The sequence below is a fragment of the Stegostoma tigrinum genome, chromosome 9 (assembly GCF_030684315.1).
Source record: "Stegostoma tigrinum isolate sSteTig4 chromosome 9, sSteTig4.hap1, whole genome shotgun sequence".
Lineage (NCBI taxonomy): Eukaryota > Metazoa > Chordata > Chondrichthyes > Orectolobiformes > Stegostomatidae > Stegostoma > Stegostoma tigrinum.
In genome coordinates, this window is record NC_081362.1 from 20,480,737 (window position 1) to 20,498,697 (window position 17,961).

General features: G+C 40.6%; 1 protein-coding gene across 1 annotated transcript in view; it reads right to left on the reverse strand.

The window, feature by feature from the left end:
- Positions 1–3,813: 3,813 nt before the first annotated feature.
- Positions 3,814–17,961, reverse strand: part of LOC125454823 (heterogeneous nuclear ribonucleoprotein L-like) — a 38,314-nt gene continuing 24,166 nt past the window's right edge. Inside the window, exons 7-13 of the mRNA XM_059648396.1 lie at positions 17,892–17,951; positions 16,600–16,799; positions 15,953–16,074; positions 15,665–15,866; positions 10,289–10,346; positions 6,146–6,241; positions 3,814–4,429 (exon numbers count right to left, since the gene is read on the reverse strand). Coding sequence (XP_059504379.1) covers positions 4,374–4,429; positions 6,146–6,241; positions 10,289–10,346; positions 15,665–15,866; positions 15,953–16,074; positions 16,600–16,799; positions 17,892–17,951 — 794 coding nt within the window. The 3' untranslated portion in view covers positions 3,814–4,373. The remainder of the gene's footprint in view (positions 4,430–6,145; positions 6,242–10,288; positions 10,347–15,664; positions 15,867–15,952; positions 16,075–16,599; positions 16,800–17,891; positions 17,952–17,961) is intronic.

Genomic DNA, 17,961 nt, shown 5'->3' on the forward strand with positions numbered 1-17,961 from the left:
TGAAACAGCAAATGCTGGAGATCACAGTGGGTCGGACAGCGTCCATGGTGAGCAAGCTATTGCTTCAAGTCTAGATGACATTTCATCAGAGCTGAAGTAAATTGTGGAGGGGACAACATTTATGCAATAGCTGGGTAGATGGTGTTGGGGTGGAGGGTGTAGGTGGTGGTGGAGAAAAGATGTTGATGGTTCAGATTAAGTGGTCAGAATGTGAGAATGGCAGAACAATGGTGTGTCTACCCGGCAGACAGGGAAGAATTAACCGTGCCAGAAGACTGTAATGTGCCTAGTTTTAAAGATGAACTGTTGTTCCTCCTGGTTGCTGTGACTGTTTAGACCCTTGGAAAGTGAACAGAGAGGAGGTGAAAGGGCAAGTGTTGCACCTTCTGTGGTTACATGGGAAGGTGCCGTGGGGGACAGAGGGCATGGTGTTGCTGGTTGTGGAATGGACTGGGGTGCAAGGGGGAAGATGTGTTTGGTGGTAGCATTCTGCTGGAGTTATCTGAAATGGTGGAGAATAATCCTTTGAATGCGGAGGCTGGTGGGATGAAAATTGAGGATAAGGGAACCCAGTCGCACTGCTGTTAGTGATGGGAAGGGGCAAGGGTGATTGGTCAAATGTGATTGCCCTTTCAATCACAGTGGGTGGGAAACCACAGTCGTGGATGAGGCAAGCAATGTCAGCAGCGCTGTTTTGGAATGAGGCATCATCCGAACAGATGCGACATAAGTGAAGGAACTGGGAGAATTAGATGGAGTCCCTGCAGGTCGTGGGGTGCGATGAGCTGTAGTGAAGGTAGCTATGGGAGACAGTGGCTTTTTAGTGGATGGCAGTGGACAGCTTATTCCCCGAAATGGAGATAGAGACATCAAGGAATGTGTCAGAAATTACAGCTGGTCTCAGTGACATATGCCGATTTAGGAGTTAACAGGACAGACCAGGCTCGGGTTAATGGTGGTGGTTCATGCAATCTTGTGGCTGGTCAGAATTTAGAAATGAAAGAAAGACAGAAATTGGAGAATCAGCAGGTATGGCAGCATCTGGGGAGAGAAAGCAGAGTTACTATTTCAAGTACAGTTATCTTTCTTCAGAAGGAAATTGCTTTTTGTTTTGGATCTTCAGCCTCTGCAGTTCCTTGCTTTATGAATGAAAGACCTTGAATTTACATAGCATCCTCACAAACAAATTACTTTCTTGTCAATTATGTACTTTGTGACGTACAGTGATTTGAAAAGTGAATTCAGATGTGGGTTTTACTGACTGGGCCAGCATTTGTAGCCTATCCCTAGTTGCTCTTGAGAAAGTGGTTTTGAACCACTTCAGTGAATTTGGTGCAGGTACAACCAAAATACCATCAAGGAGGTAATTCCATGATTTTGACCCAGTAACAGTGAAGGAAGAGTCTCACATTTTGAAGTCAAGAGAAGTGAGTGCCTTGAACAGGAACTTGTAGGTAGTTCAGTTCCCCTATATCTGCTGCCTTTGTCCTTCTAGATGCTGTTGGTCGTTCATTTGGGAGATGATAACTAAAGTCTGCTTGGTGAATAAAGTTTTTGAGGTTTGTAGCTCGGGTTGTGACTGAGGTTGTTGACATGCTCGCCGATTCGGTGGGCTCAGTTGCAAATGTTTCATCACCGAAGAGATTACATCATCAGTGCACCTCAGTGAAGCATTGGTGTTCTGTCCCCCTTCTTATTTATATGCCTCGGTTTGCTGGGGTGGCTGGTACCACTTCCAGTTCTGTTTCTCAGCGGTTTGTACACAGGGTCTAATTCAATGTGTTTGTTGATGGAATTCCTGTTGGAATACCAGGCCTCCAGGAATTCCATGGTATGTGCCTATTTGGTGTGTGCAATTATGGATGCGTTGACCCAGTCAAATTTGTGTCCCTTATTGTCTGTGTGTGATGAGACAACTGAGAATTGGTCGTGTCTCTTGGTGGCTAGTTGGTGTTCATGTATCTGTATTTGAATATGTATTGTGAATTTTCTTTCAGTTTGGCCTACGTAGTGTTGCTCACAGTCCTTGCATGGTATTTTGTATATTACCCTGGTTTTGGGTATGGGATCCTTTACTTTCATCAGTAGCTGTCACAGGGTAGAGGCTTGTCAGTTCATGGGCTACTCTGATACCCAGGTGTCTGAGCAATCTTGTGGTCATCTCCGAAATATCCTTACGTATGGCAGGGTGATTAGTGAGTCTGGTCATGTTGTGCTTTGTCTCAGAGATACTGGTGGATTGTCCTTTTTGTGTATCCATTCATTCTAATGATTCCGTTTAGGTCTTCCTGTTGTGCTTTGCAAGGTCCTGGGCTGCTGCAATGTGTTTTGATCATGTCCTGATACAGCTTTGCTTGTGAACACTGGTGTGGTTGCTGGTGTAATTGACTCTGGTAGGACCAGGATTTTGATCCATAACATTTAAGGAAGTGACACTCTTCCACTTCAGGAACAGTATGTCACTTTGGGAGGAATTTCAAATGTTGGAAGAAAACACACAAAACAAAAAGTAGTTGAAGACAGCAGAGCAAAGACAGGGTTTCTAGAATTTAGCTTGTGCTGGGATCAAAGCTTCAATGCTGCCTGAAGTCAAATACTGCACACACCACATGTGTGAATATTGATGACCTGAGCAGTTTCAGAAAGGGGGAGGTCACCTGTACAAAGACAGATGGAGAAGGAAATCCCTACCTGGAGAGTCATACAAGCTGTCGTTGAATATATTCAAGACTAAGACACATATCTGTGAACAAGTCCACTGTTGCAGAAAAGAAACAAGAAAGAGGAGTGGAAGTCAGCAGCAAATCAGCCACAATCTTACTGTATGGCTTGCGACACCATGTGGCTTCTTCCCACTAGATATTTCATCATTTAATTTAATCTCTCCCATCTCCCATCCTATCACAGAGCTTCTTTTTCATTCCCTCCTTACACTACCTGTGAATGCACGTGGAACTTGTTACAACCCAACTTTTAACCAGTTGTGATGAAAAGTCAGTAGTTCATTTTAGGTAGATTTCCAACATCAGCAAGATTTTGCTTTTGACAATAATAAAGTGCTCCACATCTCAAAAGGCATGGTTCTGCAAAGCCACATTCAATTAAAACACATTACAGATTATATAATTGCTGCTGCCATTTTGTAGCTTCTGTCAGATTCAAAAGAAAGGTGCTCAACTTTGCTCTAAATTAAGATTTATTATTTTGTGAGAATTCAATTCTTCAACTGTTTAAACAGGGTCAATGAACGATTAGAACATTTTCTCCAGCAATAACGATCAGAATATATTAAACTAGGCAGCTCAGACATGCCTGGCAACAAAGTATCAAAAAATTATTTAAAAAATCCTCATTGCTGTTTCCTGATGAGACTGTTAAGCCAATTAGGGACTGTATTCTGAGGTGATCCAGAGATGACAGAGCAGTTGCCTTGACACTACAAGTTAAATTGTACAGTTCACTTGCCTCTGTCATGCCTATGGAAGGTTCCAAATTCAGGGTTTGGATTACTTGAGCTAGTTTTAAACAAATCAATAGATCCTCTATTGGGAAGCATCTTACAATCAAAATGATAGATTTAAACATCCCAACAACTTCAAGATCAAATTCTGTAACACGTGCTTCAAACACAACTGATTTGTGGTGTGTGGGGTTAAGGGAGGAAAGAGAAGGAAGAGAAGAAATGAAACAAAACAAGCATATATTAAGAATACCAGTTAGGGACAACTGGTTTCTTAGTTGTAACAAGTTAACCACCAATTTTAAGTTCAGTTTTACAGTTTATTATTGCTACTAGAGAATCAAACCACAGGGTAGTTGCAATAATTGTTTAATGAATTAATGAACCACAGCAAGAATCAACATGTGGCAACAAGCTGTAGATATACCAAGTATGGGTATAGTGTTCAAAATCACTACGTTGGCACTTCAGTTTGTAGAATACAAAATTCTCCAGATGACAACTGTTTTAGTTAATAGTAAAACAAACTTGCAAACTACACTTCCCAAAGAATGATAATCCCAGTTTCATCTCACTGGAGAAAAGTGCCTTTAAATTTGTAAATATGCCACAAGCAGATGTTTTTCACCACTTGCATAGTTCTAATGTACAAGGTCACTTGCATAAACATTAAGCTCCATGTACTGGTACACTGACTGGAAAGAAAATTACCTAGGAAAAGGAACACTTAGTTAAATGTCTACTTTTACATTGATACAATTCTGAAAAAAAATTACAATTTGAACAGAACAAAAATGATCTTCCACTTAGTAGGTAGTTGCAAGGTAGTACGCTCTCTCGCAATTTGTAAGTGGCCTGTATATGTCGACTACAAGTGTTAATTCAAAATCTTCTTTAGACTTATTTTGAATCTTCATGCGTGGGACATGGTGGAAAAACAGAGTTTCAAGGTGTAAGGATATGGGCCATCTAAAAATAAAAAAAATCTTGGCTTAATGTCACAAAAACTGAAAAAAAGTTAAAACATACTTTAATAGCATTACCAAGTTTAAAAAAGATATGTAGAATATCCTGCTATTAATTTGCAATTTGGTACTGGAATTAATTTGCTATTTGTTAATTACAATGCCATGTTGAAAAATCCTCAATCCATAAGTGTTATGCAAGATAAACTTTCAGCTGGCAAATCTTACAATAAATAACCATCACATCAGCTACTGCACCAAATTTGTGGGCATACCCCAATTAAAAAACAATCCTATTTTTTGATTAGAAAAAAAAGCCATTTGAATTTGTGTAGCTATTTGAGAACACTGACCCATTATCCAAACTTTTCTTCTAAAAAAAGTCATTTTAATATCATTTCAATCCGTTACCATCTTTGACAAAATTGTCAGCTGAATGGGGCCATTCACAGCTGCACTACCAGAAATCCCTAAAACGTACAATTAGTCCAGAAAGGTGCTTTGATCCATAAATCAACAAGATACACAGGACCAGATGTACAATCAAATATCCCCAACATATGAATCTGTTCAGCAAAACTTTTGTTCAAGTCTAAAGTGAAATAATTTCTGTCTGATAGACATTCTTAGTGATAACATAGTAATGAATCTGATTATTAGTCATATTATTTGTTATCCTCCAAAGGTACCTCAAGTATTGCTGAAAAAAATCGATCCTTTCTGCTCTCCTTATTGATGCAGCACTCTTCTATTCTTAAATATGTGAAATTATGTATGGTGATTTACCCAAATTAACTCTTAAAATATTTGGGTTTTCAGCCCTTTCCTATTGATGTCAGGAGTTGCATTTTTTCCTTTCACTCAAGTGGGTTACCCTTCAACCACACTAACACTTACCAATGTCCTATTTCCCATACAAATAGTATAACAGATGTATTTGAATCTCAAGTCATAAATGCTACAATCTATTAATATGTGCTACATAGAAAAAAGATGTATGGAAAAAATGTCTTAATTGAATGCACACACACCACGTTTATTGTAGCACAGACATTTTTTCCTGTCTTCTCAATTTAAGAGATATAATTGAGCTGCACTGAGTTGCTGGGAGAATTATCCACCTCACCATACCATAATCACTGAGATTTAAAGATGAAAAATGCTGAATAGGTCAGACAGCATCAGCTTCTGTAGAGAGAAATGCAGCGGGAATTAATGTTTCAGGTTCTGACAAAAGGCTACTCACCTGAAACATTATTTTTTCCCCCAACTTCCAGAATTTTTCCAACATTTTCTGGATTCAGATTTCAAGTACGTGCAGTACTTAACTACTGTTTCAGATCGCAGCTACATCATGACACAAATGAGCATGGTTTATGGCTGCTTCACCTTCCTCAAAGGTTAAGGAAATAGTCACAGTAATCACTGCTACCCATCCTGTAGGATTTGCACAGTGAATTAAACAAGTTACGGCTCAAAGCAACAACAGGATAAAACTTCTCACTAATGTTGATGTAAGAATGTAATCTCAACCGCAGTTGTATAGTTATTCCCTCAAGTTCCCCACAATAGCAACCCCATTGACAAATTTAAATTTACAACTGCACAAACATTCCTATCCATTTCTAGCTTAGGCTCTGAGAGGTTAAGATAATCATTCCCTATTACACAAATTGAACCTTTTAAGCTATCACCATCCCATTAAACATAGCACACTTACTGGTGTTTTTCATCTGGTAGTGATTCAGCACAGTCAGTGCTTCCACAGCATCACTTTTCGTCTCCCATTCCAACAGGCCAGATAAACTCCTGTCAGCTAGAAAGTAGACAGATTGCCAAAAGTCATCTAGCCAGTAGACTCAGATTACTGTACATTCAATTAAAAACAATACTAGAAAGAAACATTAGTCTGATGTCAACTCTGTCAGTAGTGACTGTTCACACTCAAACTATGCCATACAGTGGATACAAGGTTATCCTCATGTCTTGTTATTTGAACTCTGCAGTCCGTTGAGCTGGATGAGCCCACCTCCGGTTTCCCTTCGCAATGGAGGGTATATGGGGTCAAGCTGTGTGTTTGTTTATGGATTTCTTCACACATACCGGCAAGTGCAGACAGACCCAACATCACAACAAGGCAACAAGATCTTCAACCTGCTAAAAATATGCAACAGACCAGAAAGACCAACAAAACTGAATTCTTAAGAATGAAACCTGAAGGAATTAACACCCCTGATTCTATGGTCTCCAGAAAGTACACAAACTGAAAGTCCCCTTAGACCCATAGTCTCCCTTCCAGGCACAGCATCACATAGATGAGCCAAAGAGATTAAAGCACATTGTCAACAAGTCACCCCACTCAACCAAAGAGTTCCTCAACTCCAAAGACATAATAGATGATGAGACCATGACATCATTTGACGTCACTGCCCTATTCACATCAATAGACACGCCACTAGCAAGAGAAACAACGACAGCACTACTAAAACAAGACCCCAGTGACACCATCTCCACAGACAACATACTGAAACAACTGGACCTATGCCTCACCACCCACTTCACCTTTAACAGTCAAACATACAAACAGATCAACAGGACACCCACGGGATCACCTATCTCTGGACTAATAGCTGAAGCAGTGATGCAGAGACTTGAAAGTACAGCCCTTCTGCTAATCCAACCAAAACTATGGATAGACTACATAGACAACACCTTTGTCATCGTTAAACAGACCAAACGGAAGGAGACACAAACTAACAAATAACATCCTCATTGGAATCAGATTCACCAAAAAGAACAAACAGCTCCCATTCCTGAACATGACAGTAGAGCACAGGGCAAATGGAGAATTCCTAACAAACGTACACAGGAAAGCCATACATACTGACCAAGTCCTGAATTTCAACAGCAACCATCCTAACACACACAAAATTGCGTGAGAACATTATTTAAGCAGGCAACAATGCACTGCAACAGCACAGAGCTATGCTGAGAAGAAGTGCACCTCTTCCAGATATTCAATGACGATGGATACCTGAAAAAACTGTCAGAAGATTCCTATTACACAAACAACACCAGGAAGATATTACATGCCCTGACAGACTCATCATGCTACCTTACATCAGGAACACATCTATACTGACTACAAGACTGCTATGACCACTGGGCATCACAGTAGTACGCAAACTCACATCAACCCTACGACAACTGCTCACCCGAGCCAAAGACCCACTATGTACAAGATCAATGTCATATACAAAATTCCCTGCAGAGGCTGTGACAAACACTACAATCGGACAAACAGGAAGGAAACTAACAAGGGTGCACGAACATTAACTGGCTGCAAAAAGACACGACCAATACTCACTCATCTCTTTCCACATGGATAAAGAGAACCACCGATTCGACTGGGACAAACAAAGCAGAGACAAAGCAGGAATTCCTAGGAGCCTGGTACTCCAAAAAGAAAGCAGTCAACAAACAAACACAGAGCTCAACCCCATATACACTCCATTGTGAGCAGAAAACCAAAAGTGTGGTAATCCAGCTCAATGGACTCGAGTTCAAATAACAGGTGGGAAAACACAACAGCACTTCATCGGAGGCTGCACTGATGATGTTACCCAGCATGGTAATGAAATGTCTGCACTGAAACAACAAACCAGCTCCATGAGCCAACCAACTACAAGAATTCCCAAACTTTAAAAAAGACACCCATCCCTACTTCACAAACCTCCTTTTCAAACTCTAATCTTGACATTCTCCCAGACGCCATACACAAAAGAAAATCACCAAGCCCACTTCAACATATTTGTCTGTTTCTACTTTTGATTTGTGCTTCTTCAGACTTGCTTTCTAAGAAGCAACGCTGAATGAACTTGTTACATCTCACAGTGCACTAAGTCTCACCTAACCACTACCTCAATTGTTCAGCACAACAGTACACAGATTTTAAGTTCTAGTCCATGAAGCCTTGCCACATCTAAAACCCCTGCCATGCACCTTTAGCTTGCAACTCTCCACTGTCTGGTTTTAAAGATTGTGTTTTCCTCCCACCACACTTGACATTTACACAAGAGTCAGGTATTGACCATCTCCAACAAGTGGGAATCCGATCACCTCCTGTAGTAGCAGCTGCTGTCACACAATCGGCTTCCGCGGGTTCGCCACACCTGAGTCAGGTGTGTGTGTGTGTGTGTGTGTGTGTGTGTGTGTGTGTGTGTGTGTGTGTGTGTGTGTGTGTGTGTGTGTGTGTGTGTGTGTGTGTGTGTGCGCGTGCGTGCGTGCATGCGTATATGGTTATTTACTCACACCATATGCACAGAGACAATAGTATGTCACAAATTCTCCATCTCCTTATTTCTCAAAGCCTGTCCACTGGCTAGCATATACAGGGGTGGAACGTGATGCAACAATTTTCACTTGTCTGATCAAGTGCATCACCGAAACACCATCCAAGAAGCTCGACACCATTCAGAACAAAATAGACCATGCACCCATCTAACACTTTCAACATTCATGCTGTTCACCACTGATGCAGTGGTGCATCAAGATGTGCTATGACAACTCACCCATAAAACATTATAAAACGCTATTAACATCACCTCTACATCTCTGTATCTGGAAGGACAAAAGATGCACATGCACACACCACCTGAAAGTTCTTCAAAGCGACACTTTCTTGACATAAAACAAAATCTCCATTCCTTTACTGTCATGAAATCAAAATACTTAAATTTCTTTCCTAACAGCACTACACGTGTACCTGCATCCCAGGGGTTTCAGTTGTTCATGAAGGAGGCTCCTCATCACTTTCAAAAGTAATTAGACCCACAGCAGTAAGCAAATAAATGAAAAATTGCTAGCTATGGTAATTTTAATTTTACAGTGTCATGCATAAATTATGCAATAGCAAATCAAAAAAAGAATCAAGTGTGGAGGGCATTCCTTAGTGTACCACCTGGCATGCATATATTTCAGCTGACTCTGGAAAGGCCTGGATAGCAAGGAAGCATTGCAAGTAGTAACTGCAGGAACTATGGGAAAGTAAGACTAATCAGATTACTCTTCAAAATAAAGCTGACATAGATACAAATGAGTCAAATGACCTCCTTTGGTGTTATAATATTCTAGGATTCTAAGGCATGATACATGTAAAATAAAGACAAATTGAAGGTGTGATTTGTATAATTGTGGTTTCCCAAACAGTAGACTGAACTCCAGTAGCTACCATGGAACTCCAACTGAGTGCAAACAGCTGTGTGGCTGATTTAAACCTGGCATTTTTAACAGTTGGCCTGGCCTACCTGACTAATCCAGGAGACCTGAAATCTACCCGTTGGCAAGGTAAGCACATTTTATTTTAAAAATTATTCAGTTAAACAATTCTCCACCCTCTCACTTCCAGCCCTAGTCTTGACCCTCTATCTGAATGCTTTTCCCACAGATCTCTCATACCCTCCGCCACATACTCTATCCGTCACTGTCGCCACAGGCCTCTTACTCCTCCCCATTTAGTGTCACAAGCTGGACTCACTACAATTTTCAAGCAGCAAAGCTGGGTAACAATGAGAAATGTTTTGGAAAGCAATGATGTAAAATGTTGAGATTGCAAGTGATGAACAGCTGAAGCTAGATTTTGATTATTCAAAATAGAAATTGCATAAATAACATCAGTTTTGACAAGGTCTCACAATGCTCAAAGTGAATCTCACTCAAAGACAAAGCATGATCAATTCTCAAATCATTTGAAGTGTTTATCACATGTAAATTAAGTTTCCATAAAACAGCAGAGATTAAAATATAGAATTATACAAATCATGACAGGAGTTTCATTGTCCACTTACGCAATCAGACAACTTACATTTTCCAGTAAATGTCTTGAAAGTTCTAAAAGGTTTCAGTTCACAGTCTTCGCACACCTAGGTGAGACACAGGATGGCTGTACATTAAATGCTAAAGAGAGCTTGAATGATATTATAAGAGCAAGGTCATCATCTCAGTGCATTACAACTAACAGTGAAGGCCTCCTAATAGATGTCACTAAACCAAACTACTTGTAAAGGAAACCAGCATGAGGATGCAACTTATTTGAATTTGTCCACATTGCCATTGATATAACAGCACTGGTGATGCATAGTCTCTACAGATAAGATAGAAAGGACACTCCGTGTCACACTGTATGGCAACTGTACAGAAGAGGACTGGCCAGCAATCCAAAAAGCTGGACAGTTATATGGAACCAAGAAATCACCAGGAAGAGTCGCGATCACTGCAAACTGTAATCTCATAAGCAAGCACATCGCTCACCTCCTCCAAAACCATCAAGCCAAGAGCCCAATCCAGCAAATACAGGCCGTCTTGCTGCTAGGAGCTGTACTCTCTAACAATTTCGTTTTTGGAATGGATGGATGCTATTGTGCACTGATGCATAGTTGGCAACAATGTGTGTGCAACTTCTTTCAGGTGCTGTTTGGGCTTACAGCCAAGGACTGAAATGTTACTAAGCTCTTTTAAATAAAATCATTCATGGGTAGCAGCGATATTTGTCTGAATTCTTTCTTTCTGATGGCCCTTAGATGACTTTTCATCATCAATAGTCTGGAGGGCTGGGTCATCACAGATTAGAAGTTAAATTGCACCAGCTAAACAAGTAGGGTAAACAATCAGGTTCTCTCCATTCATCCCCTTTCTACAAAGGCAGATCAGAACTATGACAGAACACTTAGCACTAGCCTGGATAGTGCCTCTAGAATAATAAAAACAGCCCAACATTCACGACAGATTAGCTTGCTTAGTAATTCCCTCAAACTCAATATCCATTCTCTCCACAAAATGAAAACCACAAAAACTGCGGATGCTGTAAATCAGCCACAAAAACAAAGTTGCTGGAAAAGCTCAGCAGGTCTGGCAGCATTTGTGGAGGAGAAAACAGAGTTAATGTTTAAAGAACTGGACCCTCAGAACCCCAGAAGGAGAATGTGCTAGAAAGTTTGAAAAACACGAGGATAGATAAGTCCCCTGGGCCAGGCAGGATGCACTCAAAGTTCCTACGGGAAAAGAAGGAAGAGATTACCATGCCTTTGGCGATGATCTTTGTGTCCTCACTGTCCACTAGTGGTAGCAGATGATTTGAGGGTGGCAAATGTTGTTCCCTTGTTCAAGAAAGGGAATAGGGATAATGCTGGGAATTATAGACTGGTCAGTCTTACTTCTGTTTTGGCAAGTTATTGGAGAGGATTCTAAGAGATAGTATTTATGATTATTAGAAAAAAGCACAGTTTGATTATAAATAGTCAGCATGGCTTTGAGAGAGGCAGGTCATGCCTCACGAGGCTTTCTAAATTCTTTGAGGATATAACAAAACACATTGAAGAAGGTACAGCAGTTGTCGTGGTGTAAATGGATTTTAGCAAGGCATTTGATAAGGTTCCCCACATTAGACTCATTCAGAAAGTAAGGAGGCATGGGATCCAGGGAAATTCAGCTGTCTGGATATGGAATTGACTGTCGAACAGAAGACAGAGGATGGTAGTAGATGGAAAGTATTTAGCCTGGAGCTTGGTGACCAGAAGTCTTCCGCAGAGATCTGTCCTGGGACCTCTGCTCTTTGTGATCTTCACAAATGACTTGGATGAGGAAGTGGAAGGGAGGGTTACTAAGTTTGCCAATGACACGAAGGTTGGTGGAGTTGTGGATAATGTGGAGGCTTGTAAGTTGCTGCGGGACATTGATATGATGCTGAGCTGGGCAAAGAAGTGGCAGGTGGAATTCAACCCAGAAAAGTGTGAAGTGATTCATTTTGGAAGGTCAGATGTGAATGCAGAATACAGGGTTAATGGCAGGATTCTTGGCAGTGTGAAGGACAGAGGGATTTGGGGTCCATTGTCCATAGATCCCTCAAAGTTGCCACCCAAGTTGATAGGATCGTTAAGAAGGTATAACTGTGTTGGCTTTCATTGGCAGGGGGACTGAGTTTAATAGCCACAAGGTTATGCTGCAGCTCTTATAAAACCCTGGTTAGATCAGCATTCAGTTCTGGTCGCCTCATTATAGGAAGGATGTGGAAGCTTTAGAGAAGGTACAGAGAAGATTTACCAGGATACTGCCTGGACTGGAGGGCAGGTCTTAGGAGGAAAGGTTAAGGGAGCTAGGGCTTTTCTCTTTGGAGTGAAGAAGGATGAGAGGTGAAATGGTAGAGGTGTACAAGATGATGAGCGGCATAGATAGAATGGATAGCTAGAGGCTTTTCCCCAGGGCAGAAATGACTATTACTAGGGGGCGTAATTTTAAAGGTGACTGGAGGAAGGTACAGGGGAGATGTCAGAGGTTGGTTCTTTACACAGAGAGAAAGGTGTGTGCGTGGAATGCACTGCCAGCGGTAGTAGTGGAGTCAGATACACTAGAGGCATTTGAGCTATTCTTGGATAAATACATGGATGACAGTAAAACGAAGGGTATGCAGGCTAGTTTGATCTTCAAGTAGGATAATAGGTTGGCATAATATTGTGGGCTAAAGGGCCTGTATTGTGTTGTATTGTTCTATGTTCCCTGAGACACGAAAGAAGGGCGGTACTGGCTGCTCAACATTCTGAGAGGGAGGTGACAGGGTTGCAGGCAGGGGGCAGTGGAAGCACAAGAAAAAAGGCAGGGCACTGTTGTACTGATAAAGGAAATCATCACTGCAGTAATGAGGGAGGATGTCCTAGAAAAGTCATCAAATGATGCACATCGGTACAGCTAACAAATGAAAAATGGATGATTACCTTGCTGCGATAATACTACAGGCTCCCAACTGTCAAAGGGAGATAGAAGAGCAAACATGTAGGCAAATTACAGAAGATGTGAGAGTAACAGGATTATTGTTGTAGGGGATTTCAACTTTGCCAACATTAACTGGAATGACCTTAGTAAAAAAAAAATTAGATGGGGAGAAAGTTAACTGCATCCAGGAGAGCTTTTTGTGCCAGTATGTAGACTATCCTACAGAGGGAGAGGGCAGTGCTAGACTGAATCCAAAAGAATAAAACCAGTCAAACGGTTGAAGTCTCAGTGGGTGAGTATTTCAAGGAACTCTTAAGTTTCAAAGTCATTATTGAAAGGAAGAAGGATAGTGCAGAAATTAAAATGTTTAAATTGGGGAAGGCCGATTTTAATATCATTAGATAGGATTTAGCAAACAGACAGGGAACTGCCTGCAGCTAAGACTATATTTGCAAAGTAAGAGTCTCTAAGAGCAAAGAACAAGGGAAGCCAGTCCAGGGAATCCTGGATGTCAAGGGATATTAGAGAGAGTTTAATAAAAGAAAGAAATATGTGCTAGATACAGCACATTTAAATAGGGGAGACTTCAAAAGTAGAGTGTAGGATGTTGCTGAAAAAGGAAACTTGGAAGGCAAACAGGGGCCATAAAAATATCCTTGGCAGATGGGATCAGGGAAAACCCCAATGCTTCTTTAAAGTACATTAAGAGTAAGAAGATTAACAGGGAAAGGCTGAGAACATTTAACAGGCTAAAGTAGCAACTTGTGCATGAAGCCAGCTGACGTGAGTGATATCTCAAATATTTTTCATTTGTGTTCACAGATGAGAAAGACCTAGCTGCCAGGGATATCAGTTGGAATGAAATTCTAGAAGATGTCAAGGTTAATGTGGAGGATGTATTAGATATTTTAGTGGGCATACAGGTGCATAATTCCCCAGAAGCTGATGAGATATAGCCCAGACTGCTATAGGAAGTAACAGAGGAGATTGCTGGGGCCCTGGCCACAGGTGTTGTGCCAGAAGAGAGTTAATGTGGTTCCTTTGTTCAAGGAGGGCAGCAAGGGCAAGCCAGGTAATTAAAGACCGGTTGGTCTGATGTCAGCGGTAGTGAGTTTATTGGAAAAGGTTCCAAAGAACAGGATTAATCAATACTAGGAAAGGCAGGGATTGATCGAGGATAATCAGCATAGATTGTTTAGGGTTAATATAATTTTATTTCTTAACTTAGTTTTGAAGTAGTGAGGGTGCTGCAGTGGATGTGGTTTACATGGACCTCAGTGAGGTTTTTACAAGGTCGCGTAGGGAAAACCGGTCCAAAAATGAAGGTGTTAGCAAACTGGATTCAAAAATTAGCTTGCTAATAGGAGGCAAACGTTGATGGTGGAGAGTTGCTTTTGTATTTGGAAGGCTGTGATTAGCAGTGTAGCATGGGGATCGTGCTGGGACCCTTGATATTCTGCACATTAATAACTTGAATGTTCACGTAGAAGGTTTAATTAGCAAGTCCGCAAACGTCACAAAAATTGCATGTATAGTTAGTGCAGAGGAAGATGGTTTCAGTTTAATTTGATATTGATCAGCTGGTAAAATTGGGCAGAGCAATGGCAGATGGAATTTAATCCCAACAAGTGCAAGGTGATGCATTTTGGTAGGTTTTAAAAGGGACGGACAAATACAATCAATGGTAGGCCCCTAGGAGTACAGAGGGCAAAAAAAAACTTGATGTACAAGTCCACAGATCCCTGAAGGTGTCAGTACAGGTCGACAGGATGGTGAGGCCAGCATATGAAAGGCTTGCTTTCATTAGGTGGGGCAGGAAATCTCGTTACAAATTTAAAAACTTTCGTTAGGCCACAGATGGAATACTGTGTGAAGTTCTGGTGGCCACACTATAGGAAGGGCACCAGTACACTGGAGAGGGCGCAGAGGATATTCACCAGGATATTGCCTGGAATGAAACGTATCAGTTATGAAGACAGACTGGATCTGCTGGATTTGTTTTCCTTGAAGCAAAGGATGCTGAGGTTTGGGAGGCAGGTGGAAGGGAATCTAACTGAAGTACACAAAATTATGAGAGGCACTGACACAGAGTAGACTATGACAATCTCATCTCCATGGCATATATGTCTAAGACCAGAGGGCATGTTTAAGCTGAGCAGCAGTGGTTTGAGAGAGATCGGAGGGGGGAAAAAAAAAGTCACCCAATGGATGCTCGATATGTGAAACATACTGTCTGAAAGGGTGATGGAGACAGGTACTCTAGTAACACTTAAGCAGCATCTGGGTGAATACTTAAAATGCAGGGGCACAACAGGCAATGGACCAAGTGCAGGTAAATGGGAATGCTGTAGTTTGAAGATTATTGGCAGTTTAGATATGGTGGGGTGAAAGTCTGCTTCTAAGCTCTTAAATCTTCAGTCTTCTGATTTGGGAATAATGGAACTCTTTATTATTTCATTTGCATTAGACATCTTACCTCTTGAAAGATTTCCTCTGTAACACAAGGTGGAGCATTGAAGAAGTGAAGTACATTGGAAGGAGGCTGGATCCTGTTTTTGGCTGCCTGTCCAGGATTAGTGAAGCGGTTATTCCTCGAGTTGGTGAACTCCTTGTAACTATCGGTACCATCTATCAACTCATATGATTGACTTGGCACAATTGATGCCTGTTTAGAGACACTGAGGTGGAACAGTAGTTACAGGGACTGCCCACACGACAAAAACTGAACTGAAAATCCTTTTATTCATAAAAGAAAACTGCTTACCACAAGTTAAGTTTCTTTCCAAACATCTCCACGCCGTTCAGATGAGTGATTGCTCGCTCCACAGAAAATTCATCTCCCATTTCAACCATGGCAGCATCAGGCATGCTCTTCATGAACTTCACCTAAGAATAATATATTGTTTATAGAAAAGACTGAAGTTTTGTTTAAAAGGGCAGCCACATTCTGTAGTAGAGCATCTTACTAACAGTCACTTTTTAGTATTACAAATTAATTTTCTTTCTGCCTGTGCTTCTCACCCCAGCTTGGATGGCTTGGTACCAATATTAGTCAGTCCATAGAAGGAACCAAACCTTGTTTAAACCAGGTTCAGACAGAAAACTGGGTTCTCATACTTTATCCTCTCAAACTAATTACCGACAAATCAAGCCTGGACAGAAGATACTTAGCTTCATGAAGTTAGGGTATAAAAATAAGGAAATCTTTATAGGAAATAATAGTTCTGCTACAGTTGCAATGGTATGTCAATTCCAGACAGACATTGTTCCACAGTGTGCCATCAAGCCTGTACTTTTTGTTTCTAGAGTTCAGATCTCATTGTAAAAAATTCAATTCAAACTAGCTTAAAAGTCAACAATAAAAGTAGATATTATCAATCAGCACTCAAAGACAAGCAGTTGAAGTGTTACCTTTTCAATATTACCATAGAGGCACAGAAGATTGAAGATTTTTTCACAATTCATTTTGTGTGGATTAAGTCCATAAATCATTATGACCTTGCCCTGGGGCACAAATTCAAAGTCAGGAGCAGAGTAGAGATGCATGGGTCTACTGCTGGAAGAGCGTGGATCCATTCTGTGCGCTAATGCCAATGGACTTGTTTGATAGCCTGTTCAAAGATTATTAAAAGTATCTTTTATATCAAATACGTGAAGTAATTATGCATAGACATAATATCAGAAATGAATAATTTTCTTACAAATACATCTTTCATTTAAAGTTAAGATTCATTCAAAAATGTTGAAATGTCAGCATCCTATTGTTATTTGTAACCTGTGAATACACCAAACTACAAAAACAATTGTTTATGTCCATCTGGTCCGAACAGTTCTATCCCAGGAAGGAAATGTCTTATTGCCATCAAGATTTCTTTCCTTTCAAATGTATACATGTAACCACAATTAGAGTAAGTAAGCATTTAAAATGTAAAGTGTAACAGCCGGCTTAATGATTGACTTTCTGCCTTTTCATCTCTTCTTCCTTTTGACTGTAATCTCGACATACCCGTGATGTTGTTTCTCTCTCACTCGTCTTCTCCCCTCCAAAAACTGTGCATACAACCCTATAGCAGCACACCCACGTGGCCCTTATTGGCTTTCATCATGTTAATTCATTAAATGAATTATCAGAATTAATCAGTAAAAGTTTTTCTTTGACAACCAAATTACAAAATTCAATCTGTGAGGTCAGGGTGGTGTTTTTTCTTGAAGGACTGGGAAGCAGTGGAAGCAAGAAAAGGAAAACAGTTAACAAGACTACTGACAGAGATTATGATTGAGAAAGGTGAAGGTCTGTTCTAGATTAAAAAGGTTCTTGATAAACATGTGAACTGTAACACCAGGCAGGATCATTGGATCCAAATGTTTACCGTGACATTTTCTTCACAGACAGTGCCAGACCTGCTGAGCTTTTCCAGCAAATTCTGTTTTTGTTCTACATGCAATATTGCAAGGCAGATTCATGTTCAATAATAAGAGTTTCTGCAATGGCAAATGAAAGTTCGAAAATGCAAAATATTCTCCTGCACTTTCAAGTAAGGGCTCAAAAGGAAGTTAAAGAATCTTCCTCGGTTAACAGAAGACCATGCAAGTGGGAATTTTTTTAATATTTAGGAAGTGAAAATCAGTCTACAGTTACAATTTTTAGATTAGGGAGTATGGAGAGAACATTCCTGAAAGGTTCTATTAGAACTATTGACTACCTCCATATGTTGAAGGATGATCTCCTAGAAGGGCTGGCTGTCCTTGTCGCCTTCTTTCGTCTGGAATTTA